Source organism: Bos taurus, chromosome 11, assembly GCF_002263795.3.
Source record: "Bos taurus isolate L1 Dominette 01449 registration number 42190680 breed Hereford chromosome 11, ARS-UCD2.0, whole genome shotgun sequence".
Lineage (NCBI taxonomy): Eukaryota > Metazoa > Chordata > Mammalia > Artiodactyla > Bovidae > Bos > Bos taurus.
The window spans coordinates 74,470,711-74,488,094 of NC_037338.1; the positions used below are offsets into that span (position 1 = coordinate 74,470,711).

General features: G+C 37.2%; 1 protein-coding gene across 11 annotated transcripts in view; it reads right to left on the minus strand.

Annotated features, from left to right (window-relative positions):
• Window positions 1–17,384, minus strand: part of NCOA1 (nuclear receptor coactivator 1) — a 219,034-nt gene that overhangs the window by 23,032 nt on the left and 178,618 nt on the right. For all 11 annotated transcript variants that reach the window (NM_001206215.1, XM_024998757.2, XM_024998760.2 and 8 more), the window contains 5 exons: window positions 17,137–17,254; window positions 15,717–15,885; window positions 14,408–14,722; window positions 8,371–8,472; window positions 6,049–6,451 (listed from right to left, as the gene is read on the minus strand). In NM_001206215.1, the coding sequence (NP_001193144.1) occupies window positions 6,049–6,451; window positions 8,371–8,472; window positions 14,408–14,722; window positions 15,717–15,885; window positions 17,137–17,254 (1,107 nt within the window). The remainder of the gene's footprint in view (window positions 1–6,048; window positions 6,452–8,370; window positions 8,473–14,407; window positions 14,723–15,716; window positions 15,886–17,136; window positions 17,255–17,384) is intronic.

Below are 17,384 nucleotides of genomic sequence, written 5' to 3' on the forward strand. Positions count from 1 at the left end.
TTCACTAAATGTTTAGCTACTTGTCTTCTTGGTAAAATTTATATAACTAAAGCTACATATATTTTCCTTGTTGCTTCCTCTCTATATAATTTAATCTCTGGTAAGTAATTCTTGACTTAGAATATATACAGAAATCATTATTTTCATTTATGACTCTAGTGGGTGGGTTTTCCACACCCATCATCTTCATTTTTATATCGACTGTCTGATTAATTCTACATTTAAAATTTTAACTGTTCTAGTTATGATCCTTAAAAAATATTTATCTGTTCCTAACGCATTTTAAATTTTATTTATGATAAAAGAATTTCTTTCAGGAAAAATATATATGTAAGGGGAGAGATGCTTAACATATTGTGAATATTATTCTGTGGGATCAAAGATAAACAATAAATAAGACTGTAAGTACATTAGCAAGCTTTTTGACATTTTTTTTTTCTGGTCTCATTTCACATTCTAACTGCCCATGTTTTCTTTATCAGATGACCTAGTTTTAGTAGAAAGAATCAGCCCAGTGAATAATAAACTTGGAGGGGTAGAGTTCTGGTCCCAGTTCTGTCACTACACTGGACCCTGGATTTCTTAGACCAGACATCTTGTTCCTTCTAGTTTAAAAATTCTACAGTTCTATCTTTGATTATGTTAAGTCTCCCTGCTGGAGCGTAAACAGCACCACAGCCATCTGGCAGCAGCAACTAGAATTAGGATTTATTTTTCCCTTGAAAGACTCATTGAGCATCTGCTTTCCCCACCAGACCACTGTGCTAAGCACCTGAGAAACCAAGATTTCAAAGGTCACACTTAGCTCACTCAAGGAAGTGTGAGCTGTTTAAAAAGAAAGGCAGCTGATAAACAAGTGGCTATAAGACAGGGTGGTGAATGCTTATGATTGGGAGTGTCAGGGAGGGTTTCCTAGAGGAGATACCTCTGAGGGGAGGGAGGAACAGGAGTGAGCCAGGTGAGGAAAGGACATTTTAGACAGAGGATACACAAAAGTCTAGGAGAGAGAGCAAGGTATGTATTCTTTCTTGAAACTTGAGGGGTTTGTTAAGGTGGAACATGGAGACATGAGGGAAGGGGAAATGGAGCTGATGAATCTGGTCAAGTTTGGGTTCTGGTGGAAAATTTAAGAATGTCTGTCCAGCAGGCAGCAGTACACATGAGCTGAGTGATTTGGTTTAGAGATAGACAGAGAGTCATTGGCATAAAGGACTCACTGAAGCCACAGGAGTAGATGAGGTCACTCAGGAGTGAGCGCAAGTAGCACGTTTACTATAGTTCACAGAAAAGGGGGCTCTGGATTGGCTCTAAAGAATCCATGAAATAGGTACAAAAGTTTCTTTTTAAATTTCCCTATTTTCTTTGGATATTACCACAGTAGATAATAAATTTTAAATTTCTAATCCTGTTCTTATGCACTCATCCTTATGGCACAATAGTCTAGAAAAATTTTCTGTTTTCAGGAATAAAAGAAAGCATGCTCTGTCATTATTATTACCTACGTTCCTTCATTTACTTTGGGCCTATATTAAGCTGTAGGATTCCCTTGCGGCTCAGTTGTAAAGAATCTGCCTGTCAATGCAGGAGACATGGGTTTGTCCCTGGGTCAGGAAGATTCCCTGGAGAAGGAAACGGCAACCCATTCTTGCCTGGGAAATCCCATGGACAGAGGAGCCTGGCAGGCTACAATTCATGGGGTCGCAAAAGAGTCAGGCATGACTCAGCAACTAAACAACAATAACAAACATTAAGTTGAAAAATGCCAAGACAAAGGACTAAAGCAAAATTAATTTATTCATCCTTTGGTTTTACTATCATTGATTAAGACAGGGATCAGCAAACTTTTTCTGCAAAGGGCTCAGATAGTTAAGATTTTCAGTTTTGCAGGTCATAACATTTCTGTAAGAACTACTTAACTCTAATGTGTGAAGTCAGCTACAGACAATATGTAAACTAATGAGCATGGCTGTGTTCTAATAAAACTTTATTTAGAAAAACGTGGTGGTTTTTGTTTTCCTGTTTTTGGAGAAGGCTTGATTTGAAAGGATTAAAATTTTTCCAGAACCTGAACTTGTACCAACATAAAACCTGGTCTTGAAGCTTTCTACCAGCTAGCTAATCACCTTAGAGCAAGTTTATAACTTAAGAGCAATAGAAAATATTTAAAATATTGCACCTTTAAATGTTTTTATGCTCTTCAGAAAAATAAAAAAAATTTTCTCTGTGCTTTTGTTTTTCCCATGAAAAACCTGAAAGCTCTGCCATTTCATTTCAAAATGCAACTGGATGAAACTGTTACTCTCTCCACTGTACCTAGCTTCTGGGGTTTGTTTATAGTACAAATACTAACTTTATTTTTGTTTTAAATCTTACTTTTGTGAAAAGCATTTTTTGTCAATCAAAAGTTGGACTGGAAGAAAACTCCTGGTACCAGATAGAGCACTTACAATGGGTAGTAACACATCTGGTTACACTGCCTGGAGAAGAAGGAAGTTCCACCCACTCATCTCGATCACTGTGTTCTATGTAGAATTTGCAAGAGATCAAAGATGCGATCCACAACCCTGAGGGAAATCATGTCAGCTTCAAAGGAAAAGGGGTTTTGGATCACCACCTTTTCAGGTGGCTTTGTCAAGAAATAGGAGCAGGGGACTTCCCTGGTGGCCCAGCAGCTTAGACTCTGTACGCCCACTTCAGGGGGCCTGAGTTTGATCCCTGGTTAGGGAACTAGATCCTGCATGCTGTAACTAAGACCCAGTGCAGCCAAATAAATATTTTTTAAAAAAAGAAACAGGAGCAGGATAGAAGTCCTCCTTTCTTGGCTTTCCAGAGATGAAGCATTAAAGATCATAACTGAAAATTTACAGAACTACTGTTTTTTTTAATTAGTTAATTTTTAATTGAAACATAGTTGTATAATACTATATGTTTCAGGTATACAACACAGGATTCACAATTTTAAAAGGTTATATATTTATAATCATGATAAAATATTGACTAAATTCCCTGTGATATACAAAATATCTTTGTAGCTTATTTTATACATAGAAGCTTTTGCCTTGCCCCTAACTTGCCCCTTCCTCCTTCCCTCTTCCCCCTGGTAACCACTAATGGTTTCTACATGTGTATCTGGTTCTGTCATTGTTGTTCTTTTTATATTCACTAATTTATTTTTTTAGATTCCACATGTAACTGACGTATCACACAATATTTGTCTTTTTCTATTTGACTTATTTCACTTAGCAAAATATCCCCCAAGTCCATCCATGTTGCAAATGGCAACATTTCATTGTATCCCTTATGGCCAAGTAGTATTCCACTGTATACACATACCACGCCCTCTTCATCCACTCACTTGCTGAAGGACATTTGCTAAGTTGCTAAGTCACTTCAGTCGTGTCCGACTCTGTGCGACCCCACAGACGGCAGCCCACCAGGCTCCCCCGTCCCTGGGATTCTCCAGGCAAGAACATTGGAGTGGGTTGCCATTGCCTTCTCCAATGCATGAAAGTGAAAAGTCAAAGTGAAGTCGCTCAGTCGTGTCCAACTCTTTGCAACCCCATGGGTTGCAGCCCACCAGGCTCCTCCATCCATGGGATTTTCCCGGCAAGAGTACTGGAGTGGGGTGCCATTGACATTTAGGTTGCTTCAATATCTTGGCTATTGAAAATAAAGTTGCTATGAACATTGGAGTGCATGTATCTTTTCAAATTAGTGTTTTCTTTTTTTCCACATAATAGATACCCAGTCCGGGGAACTGCTGGGTCACATGGTAGTTTTATTTTTAGTTTTTTGAGAAGTACAGTAAATACCTTATTTTTTAAAAAGAGAGTTTTACTGGGGAATTTATTAATGTTTGGCTTATCTGTAGTTATTTTTTCCCCAACAAATGAAATAAATCTTTTGATTTAAAGCTCTACAATCAGTATCAAAATGCTACTAAGAATCTCTTTGCTGTTTTGGCTAAGTTGTCATTTTGGAAGAGCAGTGGGAAACTACATGAGACTTCTAATGCTGGAGGAAGTACTTCTGTAGGCTAGAATAAGGTGAAGGAATCGCGTCAAATTCTTTGCATAGAGAAATCAAAAGATAAAAGAAAAGAAAAAAAAAGACAAAGGAAAATACAACTCTTCTGAAAGCCACTCCTGTTCAGACAGACAATCTTATAATTAAGATACAGATTTATAATCCTTTTCTTGCCCACACATATAGTGTAAGTGATATAAACCAGCCAAAGATGACTTCATTGTCTTGAGGACAAAGAAACTGATGTGGCTTAATTTTTATTAAAATGTCTTAGAGAATTCTGATGCTCTTTGACACATGTCTCCCCAGATACTTAATTTAACAGTCAAAAGAATTTCAGCTCTTGTTGCCACCAGAATAAAAAGTCTAAATTGATTTGGCTGTCAAAGTTGATAAGCATATTGCCATGTGAAAAAAATCTCTATATAGTTTCAACATTTTATTCAAAGTCAAATAGCAGACTTCTCATTGAAATTCATTTTGAAGCAGGATGAAAATTTACTTTTTCTTTCATTTATAAAATAAACAGATTTATTTCAAATTTTTTTTTTTTTACAGAAACTTGCCGTTAATTTAGCATCAAAGTTTAGTTAAACCTGGTAGATTAGTCAAATGTGTTTTATTGCCACTACTAATTAGAATCTCCAAGTGATAGAAAAATCAAAAGATATCGTAACCTAGGACAAAGGAGTGCTTTTGAACTGTGGTGTTGGAGAAGACTCTTGAGAGTCCCTTGGACTGAAAGGAGAGCAAACCAGTCAATCCTAAAGGAAATCAATCCTGAATATTCATTGGAAAGACTGATTCTGAAGCTTAAACTCCAATACTTTGGCCACTGATGTAAAGAGCTGACTCATTTGAAAAGACCCTGTTTCTGGGAAAGATTGAAGGCAGGAGGAGAAGGGGATGACAGAGGATGAGATGGTTAGATGGCATCTCCGACTCAATGGACATGAGTTTCAGTAGTCTCCGGGAGATGAAGGACAGGGAGGCCTGGTGTGCTGCAGTCCATGGGTCACAAAGAGTCGGACACAACTGAGCGACTGAACAACAACAGGACAAAGGAAATAGGAGAGAGATAGTGCAAATAAAAAAAGAACAAAGCTTTTGGAAGCCAAAAAGTTGCCTGATATTTCAGAGGAATAGCTTACAACCTAAGCAGCTAAGAGTGGAGACACCAATGAGAGGTCTGAGATAATCTGTGAAGACTGACAATCCCTGTGTAAACTATCACAAAAACAAAATTCCAAGATAATAAAAAATACGTATGCAAATTTTGAGCCTATGTATTTATACCCACTGTCTGACATGGACTTTTATTACATTCTTACAGGCATCCGTGAAAGAAAGACAGACAGTAAAAATGTGCTTTGCAGACAAAATGTTAAAAATTTTAGTGTCAGACAGGTCCTTAGCTATGGAAGAGAGAAGCCTCAAACCACTGAACCATTCGGTAGCAAGAGCTAAGCCTAGAGCTTGGATCTCCTGACCCCTGAGTCAGTGCCTTGTGGGATCTCAGTTCATCCAGGCCATGCCAGTGAAAGCCCCAATACTAACCTCTAGGCTACCAGGGAACTCCCTCAGCATCTTTCCTCTTCAGCAAACTGCCTCAATTTCAGTGAACTGGAAACACACATGAAGAGAGAGACCTGCGTCTGATGTGGTACAGTTCTCCTTTCATATCCCTGGGGGATTGGTTTCAGGACCCTCACAGATACAAAAATCCACGGATGCTCAAGTACCTTAGATAAAATGGGGAATAGAACCCATGTGCAATCCTCCATAAATCATCTCTAGGTCACTTTTGATACTGATACAATGTAAATGCTATGTAAATAGGATAATAGTTCCCAGGGTGCAGGGAATTCAAGTTTTGCTTTGGGGAGCTTTCTGGAATTTTCTTTTTTTTGGTGGGGGTGGATATTTTCCACTGGGGTTGGTTGAATCCACAGATATGAAATCCATGGCTACCGGGGGCCAACTGTACGTACAAAGACAACATAAAGGTGTAAATCCTCATACCTGATCCTGGGTACTGGAAGACGTTCTGCTGCATCTGAGGATTGATTCCAGTGCCAAACTGCCCACCCATGTTTCCTGTCATGCCTCTGTTCACCATGCTGCTGCGGTTGGCCAAGGGCGCCTCGGGATTTGCTGCCAGTTGTGAAAAAGGGCTGGTAGAGGCAGGTGGTGTTCCTGGATTTGTACCATAGTTTGGTGGGTAGGGGAACTGCTGCGGAGCACCCTGAGGAAGACGGGGGTTCCCCATTTGAACTGGCAGTCCAGATGAGGGAGGGAGGCTGTTGCCAAAGCTCTGCTGCCTCATGAGCATGGCTCTTTGCTGCTGTATTAGCTGCCTCTGTCGGTGCTGTTGACTATACAACTCCCGCTGGCGCTGTGCCAACATCTGGGCATTCAGGGGTGGCTAAAAAAGAGAGAAAAAAAATCTTCCCTTACTAATGTTATTATGATTACTAATCCTTACCTTGGAAAGCTACAGGATAAAGCCTAATAGCTTGGAGCAACAGAATATGCAGCAATTATTAGTGTACAAGGCAAACTAAAACAGAAAAGGAAGAAAACCTCTTAAATGACATCCACAGGACAGAAAATGAATTAACTACATTTTACATATTAAAGTCAAACAGGACTGAGAAAAGTCAAAGAAAACATACATTGATTAGTACTATGATATAAGCCATGAAGCCAGTTAAGAGAAACATGAAAACCATAAAGAAGAGAGAGAAAATGTGCTTGCTGATTTCTATCTTATCTGGCATTATGTTATTAGGGGACTTCTTTTCATTTCCACAAAATTCACCACGTTTCCAGTACGGAGGATATTAGTTTTCTCTTTTCTCATGGAGATCATTTATTCCACTTAACTTAAATGAATAAAATGTGATTATAGGTGATTTCAATTTTCATTATACTTTTATGTATTTTCCAAATTATCTATAATGAATGTACATTATCTTTACAATTAGGAAAACTTACAAATACCATTAGAAAAGGAAGAATCAGAAATCTAGGATCCAAGGCCAAACAAATGGTCACTTAAAAAGAAAATCTTTAATTAGAAACAAAATAATACGCAGAAATAAATGAACCCTGGTATTTTATAGCATTGTTGCAGTATGAGACTGCTCCAGGCATTAGAGTAAGTGTTTTAATAGCTATGATGTTATGAATGATGAAAGAAGTGGTAAAATTAGTTTGAAGTCTCCTTTTGGGCTACCTTGCAAAGCAACACGGCATGTCAACAAAGCCTTCCTCAGAAAATGTCCATTCAGGTCGAGGAGCTGATTAAAGCATACAGCTTCATAAAAATGAAACTTGCCAACCAGAAGTACCCCAATATGGAAGAAACTGACATATGACTTCTTAACAGAAGTTGTCTTTATGTGAATTCCAACAGTGGAGTTTTGTTTCCTTATAACCAATTTCCCCTTGCATGAACTAACCACTGAGACTTTAAGGCAGAGAAACCCATGTCTGGATCCACAGAGACACCAATATCTGCTGCTTAGCAGGAGCTTCTATCAGTATTTATCCCTTTGGTTAGTATTTGCCCTCAATCCAACTAGGTCCATTTTATGGAGAAAAGTTTGTCTGAATCCTTTCTAAAATACCTCATCTCCCCAATTTTTGAGTTCTTGGCTGGGAAATTAAAAAAAAAAAAAAGTAGTTGAGGGAATTCCCTGGCGGTCCAGTGGCTGGGACTAAGTGTTTTCACTACTGTGGGCCCAAGTTCAATCCCTAGAGAACTAAGATCCCACAAGCCACATGGTGCAGCCAAAAAAAAAAGTATATTGAAGTATGTGCAGAAGTAAGGAGGAAAGACTATATCACACACTTAGAAGGCTACCTGGTTCTTTTTATGTTTCGTTTCAATGGCCGTGAGCTCACACACAGGATTGTTAAAACAAAAATTGGAAAATGCTGATGCTCAGACTGAACAGAGAACACAAGGCAGTTAAGATAACTAAGCAATGTGACTGGGTTTTGATCAGGTTTCAGGTACTGTGCACACAGTTTCATATCCTTGGCTTCTTATTACTGATACTATTCAGGACAGCAATAAGAGTTTTCTACTTAGTCATCTGATATCTAACAGCAATGACAACAATAACAATAAAACGAAACAAAGAACCCTCAGCTTTAAATCAAATATCAGTAGCAGGTACCACAAGCTGATTATAAATTCATTTTAATAGAAAGCTACAGTACAAACATCATTAAGAGATAAGTTCACAGACCATTTCAAAAACACCTAAGTCAACACTCTAAGAAACACAACTTGGGTTAGAGAAGTACTAACAATGCCTGGTTTTCTCACATTACCTGAGGTGTAATTTGCTGCTGCATGCCTGATCTCATATTGATGCCAACAGGAGCGTTTGCTGCAAATTGGTTCAAGATAGCTTGCCGATTTTGGTGTATCAACTAGAGAAAAATAGAACAATGAGATAAACTTCTACACACAAACATATAGCATGGCCCTTTAGAGTAACATAAACTTTTTATTGATTATTAAGAGGTTTTAGTATTGCAAGTTTAGTAAGATTATTTCCCACATTTGCCAAAAGGTGGCAATTCCTAACATTTATCAAATACTTTCTGCCTGCTGCTGCTGCTGCTGCTGCTAAGTTGCTTCAGTCGTGTCCGACTCTGTGCGACCCCAGAGACAGAAGCCCACCAGGCTCCCCTGTCCCTGGGATTCTCCAGGCAAGAACACTGGAATGGGTTGCCATTTCCCTCTCCAATGCATGAAAGTGAAAAATGAAAGGCAAGTCGCTCAGTCATGTCCAACTCTTAGCGACCCCATGGACTACAGCCTACCAGGCTCCTCCATCCATGGGATTTTCCAGGCAAGAGTGCTGGAGTGGGGTGCCATTGCCTTCTCCAGACTTTCTGCCTACAGGACTCTAAATATGGCAGAGCATTTAAAAGTAGAATACACACACAACATAAATATATATAAAGTACACACATGTATGTACATGCACATATGCCTATATGCATATATTACAGGTGCATGTATTCTATTTTTATGCTCTGCCATATTTAGTGTTCTGCAGTGTTTATACATACATGTATTGCACACAAATATGTTTATCATGCTTTCTTTTTGTAATTTTTAAAACTCTTTATCTTGTATTGGGGTATAGTCAGTTTTGGGGGGCTCCAAAATCACTGCAGATGGTGACTGCAGTCATGAAATTAAACGACGCTTGCTCCTTGAAAGAAAAGCTATGACCAACCTAGACAGTATATTAAAAAGCAGAGACATTACTTTTATCAACAAAGGTCCATCTAGTCAAAGCTATGGTTTTTTTCCAGTAGTCAAGTATGGATGTGAGAGCTGGACTTATAAAGAAAGCTGAGCAACGAAGAATTGATGCTTTTGAACTGTGGTGTTGGAGAAGACTCTTGAGAGTCCCTTGGACTGCAAGGAGATCCAACCAGTCCATCCTAAAGGAAAGCAGTCCTGAATATTCATTGGAAGGACTGATGCTGAAGCTGAAACTCCAATACTTTGGCCACCTGATGTGAAGAACCGACTCATTGGAGAAGACCCTGATGCTGGGAAAGTTTGAAGGCGGGAGGAGAAGGGGACAACAGAGGATGAGATGGTGGGATGGCATGATGAACGCGATGGACATGAGTTTGAGTAGGCTCCGGGAGTTGGTGATGGAGAAGAAGGCCTGATGTGCTGCAGTCCATGGGGTTGCAAAGAGTCGGACACGAATGAGTGACTGAAGTGAACTGATAGTCAATTAACAATGCTGTGATAGTTTTACGTGAATAGTAAAGGGATTCAGCCATACCTATATATCCCCCAAACTCCCCTCACATCCAGGCTGCCACATAACAAGTTCCATGTGCTATACAGTAGGTCCTTGCTGGTTATCTATTTTAGATCAGGCTTTTTAAAACTCATTAATATTTAGTTATTTCAGACATGTGCAATAATGGAGAAAAAAGAAACATCAGCCTTGGTCTTAAAGGTTGTGAGTACAAAAGTACACATACATAGGGAACACTCTCTAAAGGTCTGGAAGATGAATGGAAAAGTTGACGTACTTCTGACTTGGAGGGTACCTGTCTGATGGGCACGTATTTGGGAAAAATCCAATGTGATTTCATTAGCTGGAGAGAATTATGTAAGAAACAAATGGTCTGAGAAAATGGACTATTTATTTAACTAGAAGAAGTAATTATACTTTAGACCAGCATTTCCCAAATTGGTGTTCTAAAGAACATTGTTCTGCAGGATATTAATAGATGTGCCAGGAAAATAGCATGCTGTGCTGTATTAAGCATTGGAAATAATGGGTTACACAAGGTGAAACAGATTTCTTTAGTGTAGTAATTCTATGAGCCTTCAATTGGCTAAAGCACACTGTGGAGCTCCAAGAAGGGGATAAACTATGCAATTCATTTATTGTGAACCTTTTTTTCTGACATATAGCCATTTATTATTATTTCCTAGAACAATCTTCTATGGTACACTAGTTTGAAAGATACTGTCTATATCAGGCTCAGGATTCCATATCAGAGGTATGCCTTAACTTTAGCAGGTAAGGAAACAAGCATCCTTAGAAAGGGTATTTCCTGATAAACAATCTACTGCTTCAAGGATTACTTGTTCAATAACTTGATATGAATAAACTGGTAAGGGAGATAATAATAACAATGATATAAACCTTGTTTTGTGTTGATATAGTACTTTATAATTTATAAATTTCTTATAGTCAACCTATCAATATATTTTAATATCTTCATATTTAATATATTTAATAAATTTTAATATACTATTTACAAACTAGAAAGTCTCTGAAAGTTTTATAAGAGACTCCAAAGAGCTGTGAATAGTGATTCAATCTCTCATCTCTAACAAGCTCAATTCTTAACTCTGGTTTCATTCATTTTTTGACTCCAATAATTCATGGGGTCGCAAAGAGTCGGACACGACTGAGCGACTGAACTGAACTGAACTGAGATCAGAAAACAAAATGACTTGGAGGGAGAAGCCCAATATAATATAAATATTACAATGATAACTTTCAGGCACTGTGGAATAGGATAAAACATTCAGAATCACGTCAAAAATAAAGATAACCAATATTATGTCTCTAAAAGTCAAAAAGGCTCTTAAAAGTCTAAAAATCTACATACTTCTTAAACTCAAACTTATGTCAGATCTTAGACATAAGTTTAAATTAACCATTAGTTTTACAAAGATTTATCAAAAAACTTGGTATATGCAAGATACTAAATAAAGTTTGAAGCCTACAAAAGTGAGTAAATTTCTATTTTCTGGGAATTCCCTGTTGAGGTCAATACAAAACAGTGCAATGAACAAGTTATAGGCTGAATATATAGAGAGATGTACAGCAGCATGGGGCAGCAACTAACTTAGCCTAGGACATGAAGACAGGGACCAAGAGCGTGAGTGAGCTCAATGGGACCTTGAAAGATGAGAATGCCAGGTGGCAAAGAGGGCAGTAGAGTGAACTCAAGGCAGAAGGAACAGCAAGTCCAAAAACCGAAGACACAGGGAATGAAAACAGGTGAAGAAAAGTAACATTGCCAGGAGTGTGGGAGTTGGGATTCCACACTGACAGCTTTATATATTCTTTGCATTGTGAGATAACGTGAAAATGAAATGGTTGGGGACAGAGGAAAAATGAGAAGTAATAAAAATGAAAAAACAACCTTAAAAAAATAAATCAAAACCCTATAAAATAAATAGGTAATTTTTAGAAGCAGAAGGAATTGTTCTAAAAGCAGCAATCTACAAGCACTTTCTGTTAAATAAAAATGATCTATTTCTACCCTCAGAAAAACTCTTATTTTCCCCTTCCCTTGACTATCTGTGTGTACAACCTAATACTGTGTACAACAATTTCACTCTGACCTGCCTCTTCTTTCTGATTACTAAAATTTTACCCATTTTCCAGCAACTTCTTCTAAGGAAGTTCTCCTAAAAGGATCACCATGTCCTTAATCTCCCCTGAAATCTTAATTTTTCTTAGTTAGGGAGTTGGGAGGAGAGAGGTTGATAATCGTTAGAGCTGGTAACACAAATTCAAAAGCAAGCCTATAAAGGTCTCGTTGACAGGCTTGTTGTATTACTAAAGGAGATGTATGTGGGGCTTGTGGCCAGTGGAAAAGCACAAACCCAGCCTATGTGTATAAAATTCACACATGTGCGTGCACACACACACAATTCAAGGCTTGCTGTCACTTTGTCTGTCTGAATGGATTTTTTCCCCCAATGCCTTAACAAGAAGTCCTCCTACAGTAAACCTAAAAGATGATTATCTTGTCAAGAAGTTCTCAACCAGGGGTATTCTGCCCCATAAAGGACAGTTGGCAATACATGAGGACATTTTTGGTTATCACAACTTGGGGAGGGGCTGCTCTTAGTATCTGCTGGGTAGAGGCAAGGGATGCTGCTAAACATCTCCCAATGCACCAGAAGCACCCCCTTAACAAGAATTATCCAGTTTCAAAACGCTAATAGTGATGAGGCTGAGAATCCTGATTCAGTCACCATGTAAATCATTGCCAAGACAAAGATTTCCTTAAGGAAGCTTATTCTTTTATCAAGCAGTTTTTATTGCCAAAAGTTTTGTTTCTCATCTAGAATTAAAAAAATCAAAAACAAAAAACCTCTTTTTGAACCACAGTTGGTATAATCTGCAGATGCGGAACCTGAAGATACAGAGGGCTGAATAAGTTTTGAATACCCCAGGCTGACGATAAGCTCTGAAAACTGCCTCTATCTCTTTATTCTTTGCATTCCTCTCAGGACCTGGTACAGTCACTATAAACATGTTCTGTGAAAAATTAAATACAGGGGAGCTAGTAAGTATTTCTTATTCTTGTGCTGTCTAATGATGAATGCCAAGTTATAACAAGAAGCAGTTTATCTTAAGTCATATTCAGAACATATTATTAATACTATACCCTCGCTTTGTTTCTCTTTTTCCTTCTCTTCCCTTAATTTCCCTTTGTGTCTTTTATTTCACCCTAACATTTAAAAATTATTCCTTATTAGTCTACCATTAAAAGTTTTTCACCTTATGCCATCTCTTTCTTTCTCCCTTTCATCATCTTCCTCTTTTTAAGTAGCATGGAAGCACATTTTATATTATTTGTTATATTTATTGAATATAATTGCATAATAATAGCGAGTATTTACTAAATGGGACTACATGCCAAGCACTCTGTTAAGAGCTTTATATCCAAGCTCTACATCTATTAATGGCTTCCCTGGTGGCTCAGGGATAAAGAATCCACCTGCCGCCTGTAATGCAGGGGACGTGAGTTCGACCCCTGGGTTGGGAAGATACTCTGGAGGAGGAAATGGCAACCCACTCCAATATTCTTGCCTGGAAAGTCCCATGGACAGAGAAGCCTGGTGGGCTATGATCCATGGGGTCGAAAAAGAGTGGGACATGACTTAGCGAATAAACAACAACATCTATTAATGTTATCTCATTTAGTCCACATACCACCTAAGAGGTAAAGGAATTATTTATTAGATTCTTTTTAAAGATGATAAATCATAGGCTTTAATACGGTAAATAATCTTACTACTGACCCACCTCACATAAGGTTAGAACTAGGACTTGAAACCAGAGCTAACTCTATCATGCTGCCGCTCTAATAAATTTAGCTCCTTCTTCCTCTTCCTTCTGCTATTAGTAAAGCTCCAGAGAACTTCTTTAAATGCTTTTTTAAAAATCCAAAGCAAAACAGACATATGGCTAAAGAAATATAAAAGAGTAATAACAGCAGAAGCAACAACCTACATTCCTGGTCCCATTTCCCAGAGGATAGTTTTAGCCATTTGGGTTTCTAGTTCTTAATGATTACCCTTATAACTGCTGCTTATACAGTCCTAATTACACCTGCACATTATTTGTCATGAGAGAAAATATTTATCAGCAGTATCTCTTGATGCTCTACTTTAGAAATTAAGCTATGCTTCAAAATTATTAATTTAATAATTATATGAGATGTTCATCCTAAATATTTTTTATCTCAAAAAATGGAAGTAAATTGCTTTGAAACTCTTGGTGTTAAAGGACTTTGTTATGAGCCAGCAGTCTTTAATTGAATGAGTCACCCTTATTCTTATCAGAGCAGACTAAGGATGACTTTTTGTGTCATAAAGGGTCTGGGAGTGGACTTAACACCTTTAGTGCATTGGGTTGGCCAAAAAATTCATTTGAATTTTTCCACAACATCCTATGGAAAACCCACACCAACCTTTTGGTCAATCTAATAGCATTTGGGCTGTCTTGTTACATACAGCTATTAGCACATCCCTTTAAAAAGACACCTGTTGAACAAGGGTATTCACCTGCTGTTGTCCTTGCAATCGTTGTTGAAGTTGAAGTCTAAGTTGGTTGGGTGCAGCTGGAGGTCTGTTTAGCGTCTGCCTGGGCTGCATGCCCATGCCAGGTGAAAAAGCACCTCGAGGAGGTGTTACTTGAACAGGCATAGTCCCCAGTGAAGGTTTTTGCCTGACCATGCCTTGGAAAGGGCTAGAGAGATTGGCAGTAGGCGAAGGAGAAGAATAAGGCTGGGAATAAAGGTTGGGTCTTTCTTCCATCATCAATGGTGGTGTTGCTTGCTGTGGTGGAAATCTCTCTGATAATACATCTAATCCACCTCCCTGTTGGAAAATAAGCCAGAAGATTTTACAAATACATTTCTGCCAATGAATGACATGCTTCTCTATACAATTTTGGATCTGAGATCATATGAAGCTCTCCAGAAGTTTGCTATTAATACTTAAAGGAATCACTTATGTAAGTTGCTTCTGAAATGGTGTAATACATTAACTGGGATGTTTAAAATCTCAGTAAAGAGAGATGAAAATATGGTTAAAATTAAGGCCCTAAATCAATGAAATAAAGCTAAATGGTTTGAAAAGAACCTCACTGCAAAGCCTAAGAATCAACAAATGTTAAATTGAATAGATTACCATGAGAAGTAGATTCCTAAAGGAGGGATTAATTTTTCTATGTCAAATATAGAATTCATGATTTTATCTTGTTTGAAAAAAAAAAATTCACAGCTGACCTAACAGAATGCCATACAGCTACGGCTTTCAAACTTTTTGACTACTACTTATTGAAAGAAATATAATTTAAATTATGACCTACTGTTTGTGTATGTAACTGAAAACAGAGTTTCATGAAACACAACTTTCCCTTTTTCTGCATTCTGACAGTCTTTATTCTACATTATTCTATCCATTAAAAAAAATGCTGGTCATGATGCACTAAATTGATTTTTTAACTCCAAAGTCTCAAAAATACTAACCTGGAAGTTGGAATGTTATAGAACATATAGGCTGAAGTCTAGCATGAATGAAGGATAAATTAAGTCCTAAAATAAGAATAATATAAAATCTGGATTCTATTCTAGGGAAAGCTTCTAAGATTATGTTCCATAGTAAAAGGCTATAACTCTGTAATTATTATGACAGGCTTTTTGTTTTAAAAGCCCATTATTTAATTATTATATATTTTGATAACTTTCACAAGGGTAAATTATAAAATAGCTACCATACAGTGAGAGTCATATGAAAAAGTCTTGCTTAAAAATACTCTTCTAGCTTTTCAGGGCTGCATCATCTAAAAAAGGCCAACTGTAGTACATACCTGAACAAGCTTGTCAATTCCCAAAGCTCTGTCTAGTTCAGCTAGCTCAGTTTCATCTTTTCCACTGAGGAAGGATACCAGCTGTTCAAGAAGGGCCTTCTCATCATTTCTTCCTTCGACTGTTGTTGGTGGACAGAGAAGTTCATCTAATTGTGAACTAATACACTGGCTGAAGAATCAAAAGATAAGAAAAATAAAGACTGATGTAGCAAATAAGTATTCAACCTTAAGAATACAAATATACATACACATATATGCAAATCTAGTTCTAGGAAATTGCCGAGATTTTTTTAAAACCAATTCTTATGCAATGAAATTTTCTATACTTAATGTGCAGAAATTTATGAACATTTGGTATGCAGCTTGAATATATTTTTCATTATTTTGTCAATCACTGAACTTTGTTTCCACGTTCTTCATGTTAGCTTACAGAAATAGCCTGAAAAATTAACCATAGTTAAGAGAAAATAGTTTTTAACACAAGTAAAAAATAAAAATCAACCAAAAACTAAAAAAAAAAAAAAATTTAATCTAAATAAAATTTTATACTATTTATTCTATTTATATTCTATAGGTGCAATTAATTATTGATAATTGAACCATATGAAAACAGTACACATTATATGTATTACTTAACTTTCAAGGATGATCAAATCATGCTGATAACATGACAAAAGAAATCAAACTAGAAAAATGCTCAGTGTTAACCAACAAATTGTTGATTACATGTAGGAAATACATAGTCTAATCCAATTGATATCAACTGATGCATAAAACTTAAAGATATATAGAAAATTACACTAGTACTAATACTACTTCTATAATGATAAGGATTCTTCTTTGGGGAAGGTAAACAAGGCTAGAGGTCATAATTAAGGCTTCACACTCAATGCTACCTAGTCACCCTTTGGTTGCTATATATGAGATGCACTATATGTGTTGGAATAGAGCTACCTGCGTGGATTGAGGAATCAAATTCTACTCAAGTGGGGATACTAAGCAGATGTAGAAAGTATCTTCCCTTCTTATGTATTCTTGCTCCAAACAAAGAGAAAAGCTGGACAAAATAATTATACAACTAAGAACTCAAGAGCAATAGAGTTGTTGTGCTGAGGCCAATTCATCTACCAGTCCCAGAAATTTTACGGTAATCAATCAAAGCAAAGTAAGAGATGAAAAATAAAGCTGCATACTATATCAATCTCTTGGTAATTAAAATATACACTAGTCTTGCAGTCATGCAGTAAATAAATCTGTTTGATTTGGTGTCCTCCCCCATCTTTTTCTTTTCATTAAACCTTCACCTTCCATTAATATCTATAAAACACCAATACAAACTGGAATCTTGTTTGGGAAAAGCAGTTCTTTGCTGTAGAAGATGGTATCTGTTACTTGATAATACACAAAATGTACTACTCACTCTTCTGGCTTATTCTGATTTACAGCTGTCACTGTATTATTTGCCCATGGAATCTGATCACCAGTTCCTGGTTGTCCAAACTGGTTATCAATTGCTTCTAATTCCAGTTCAGGTAATCCTGGTTAAAGAAAGAAAGGTTAGAAGTCAGGATGTATTAAAACAGAAGATATGATAATATTTTTCAGAAGTAATATATTATAGAGTAGAGTGAGATTTCCCCTATAAAATACTACCTCAATGATACAAAG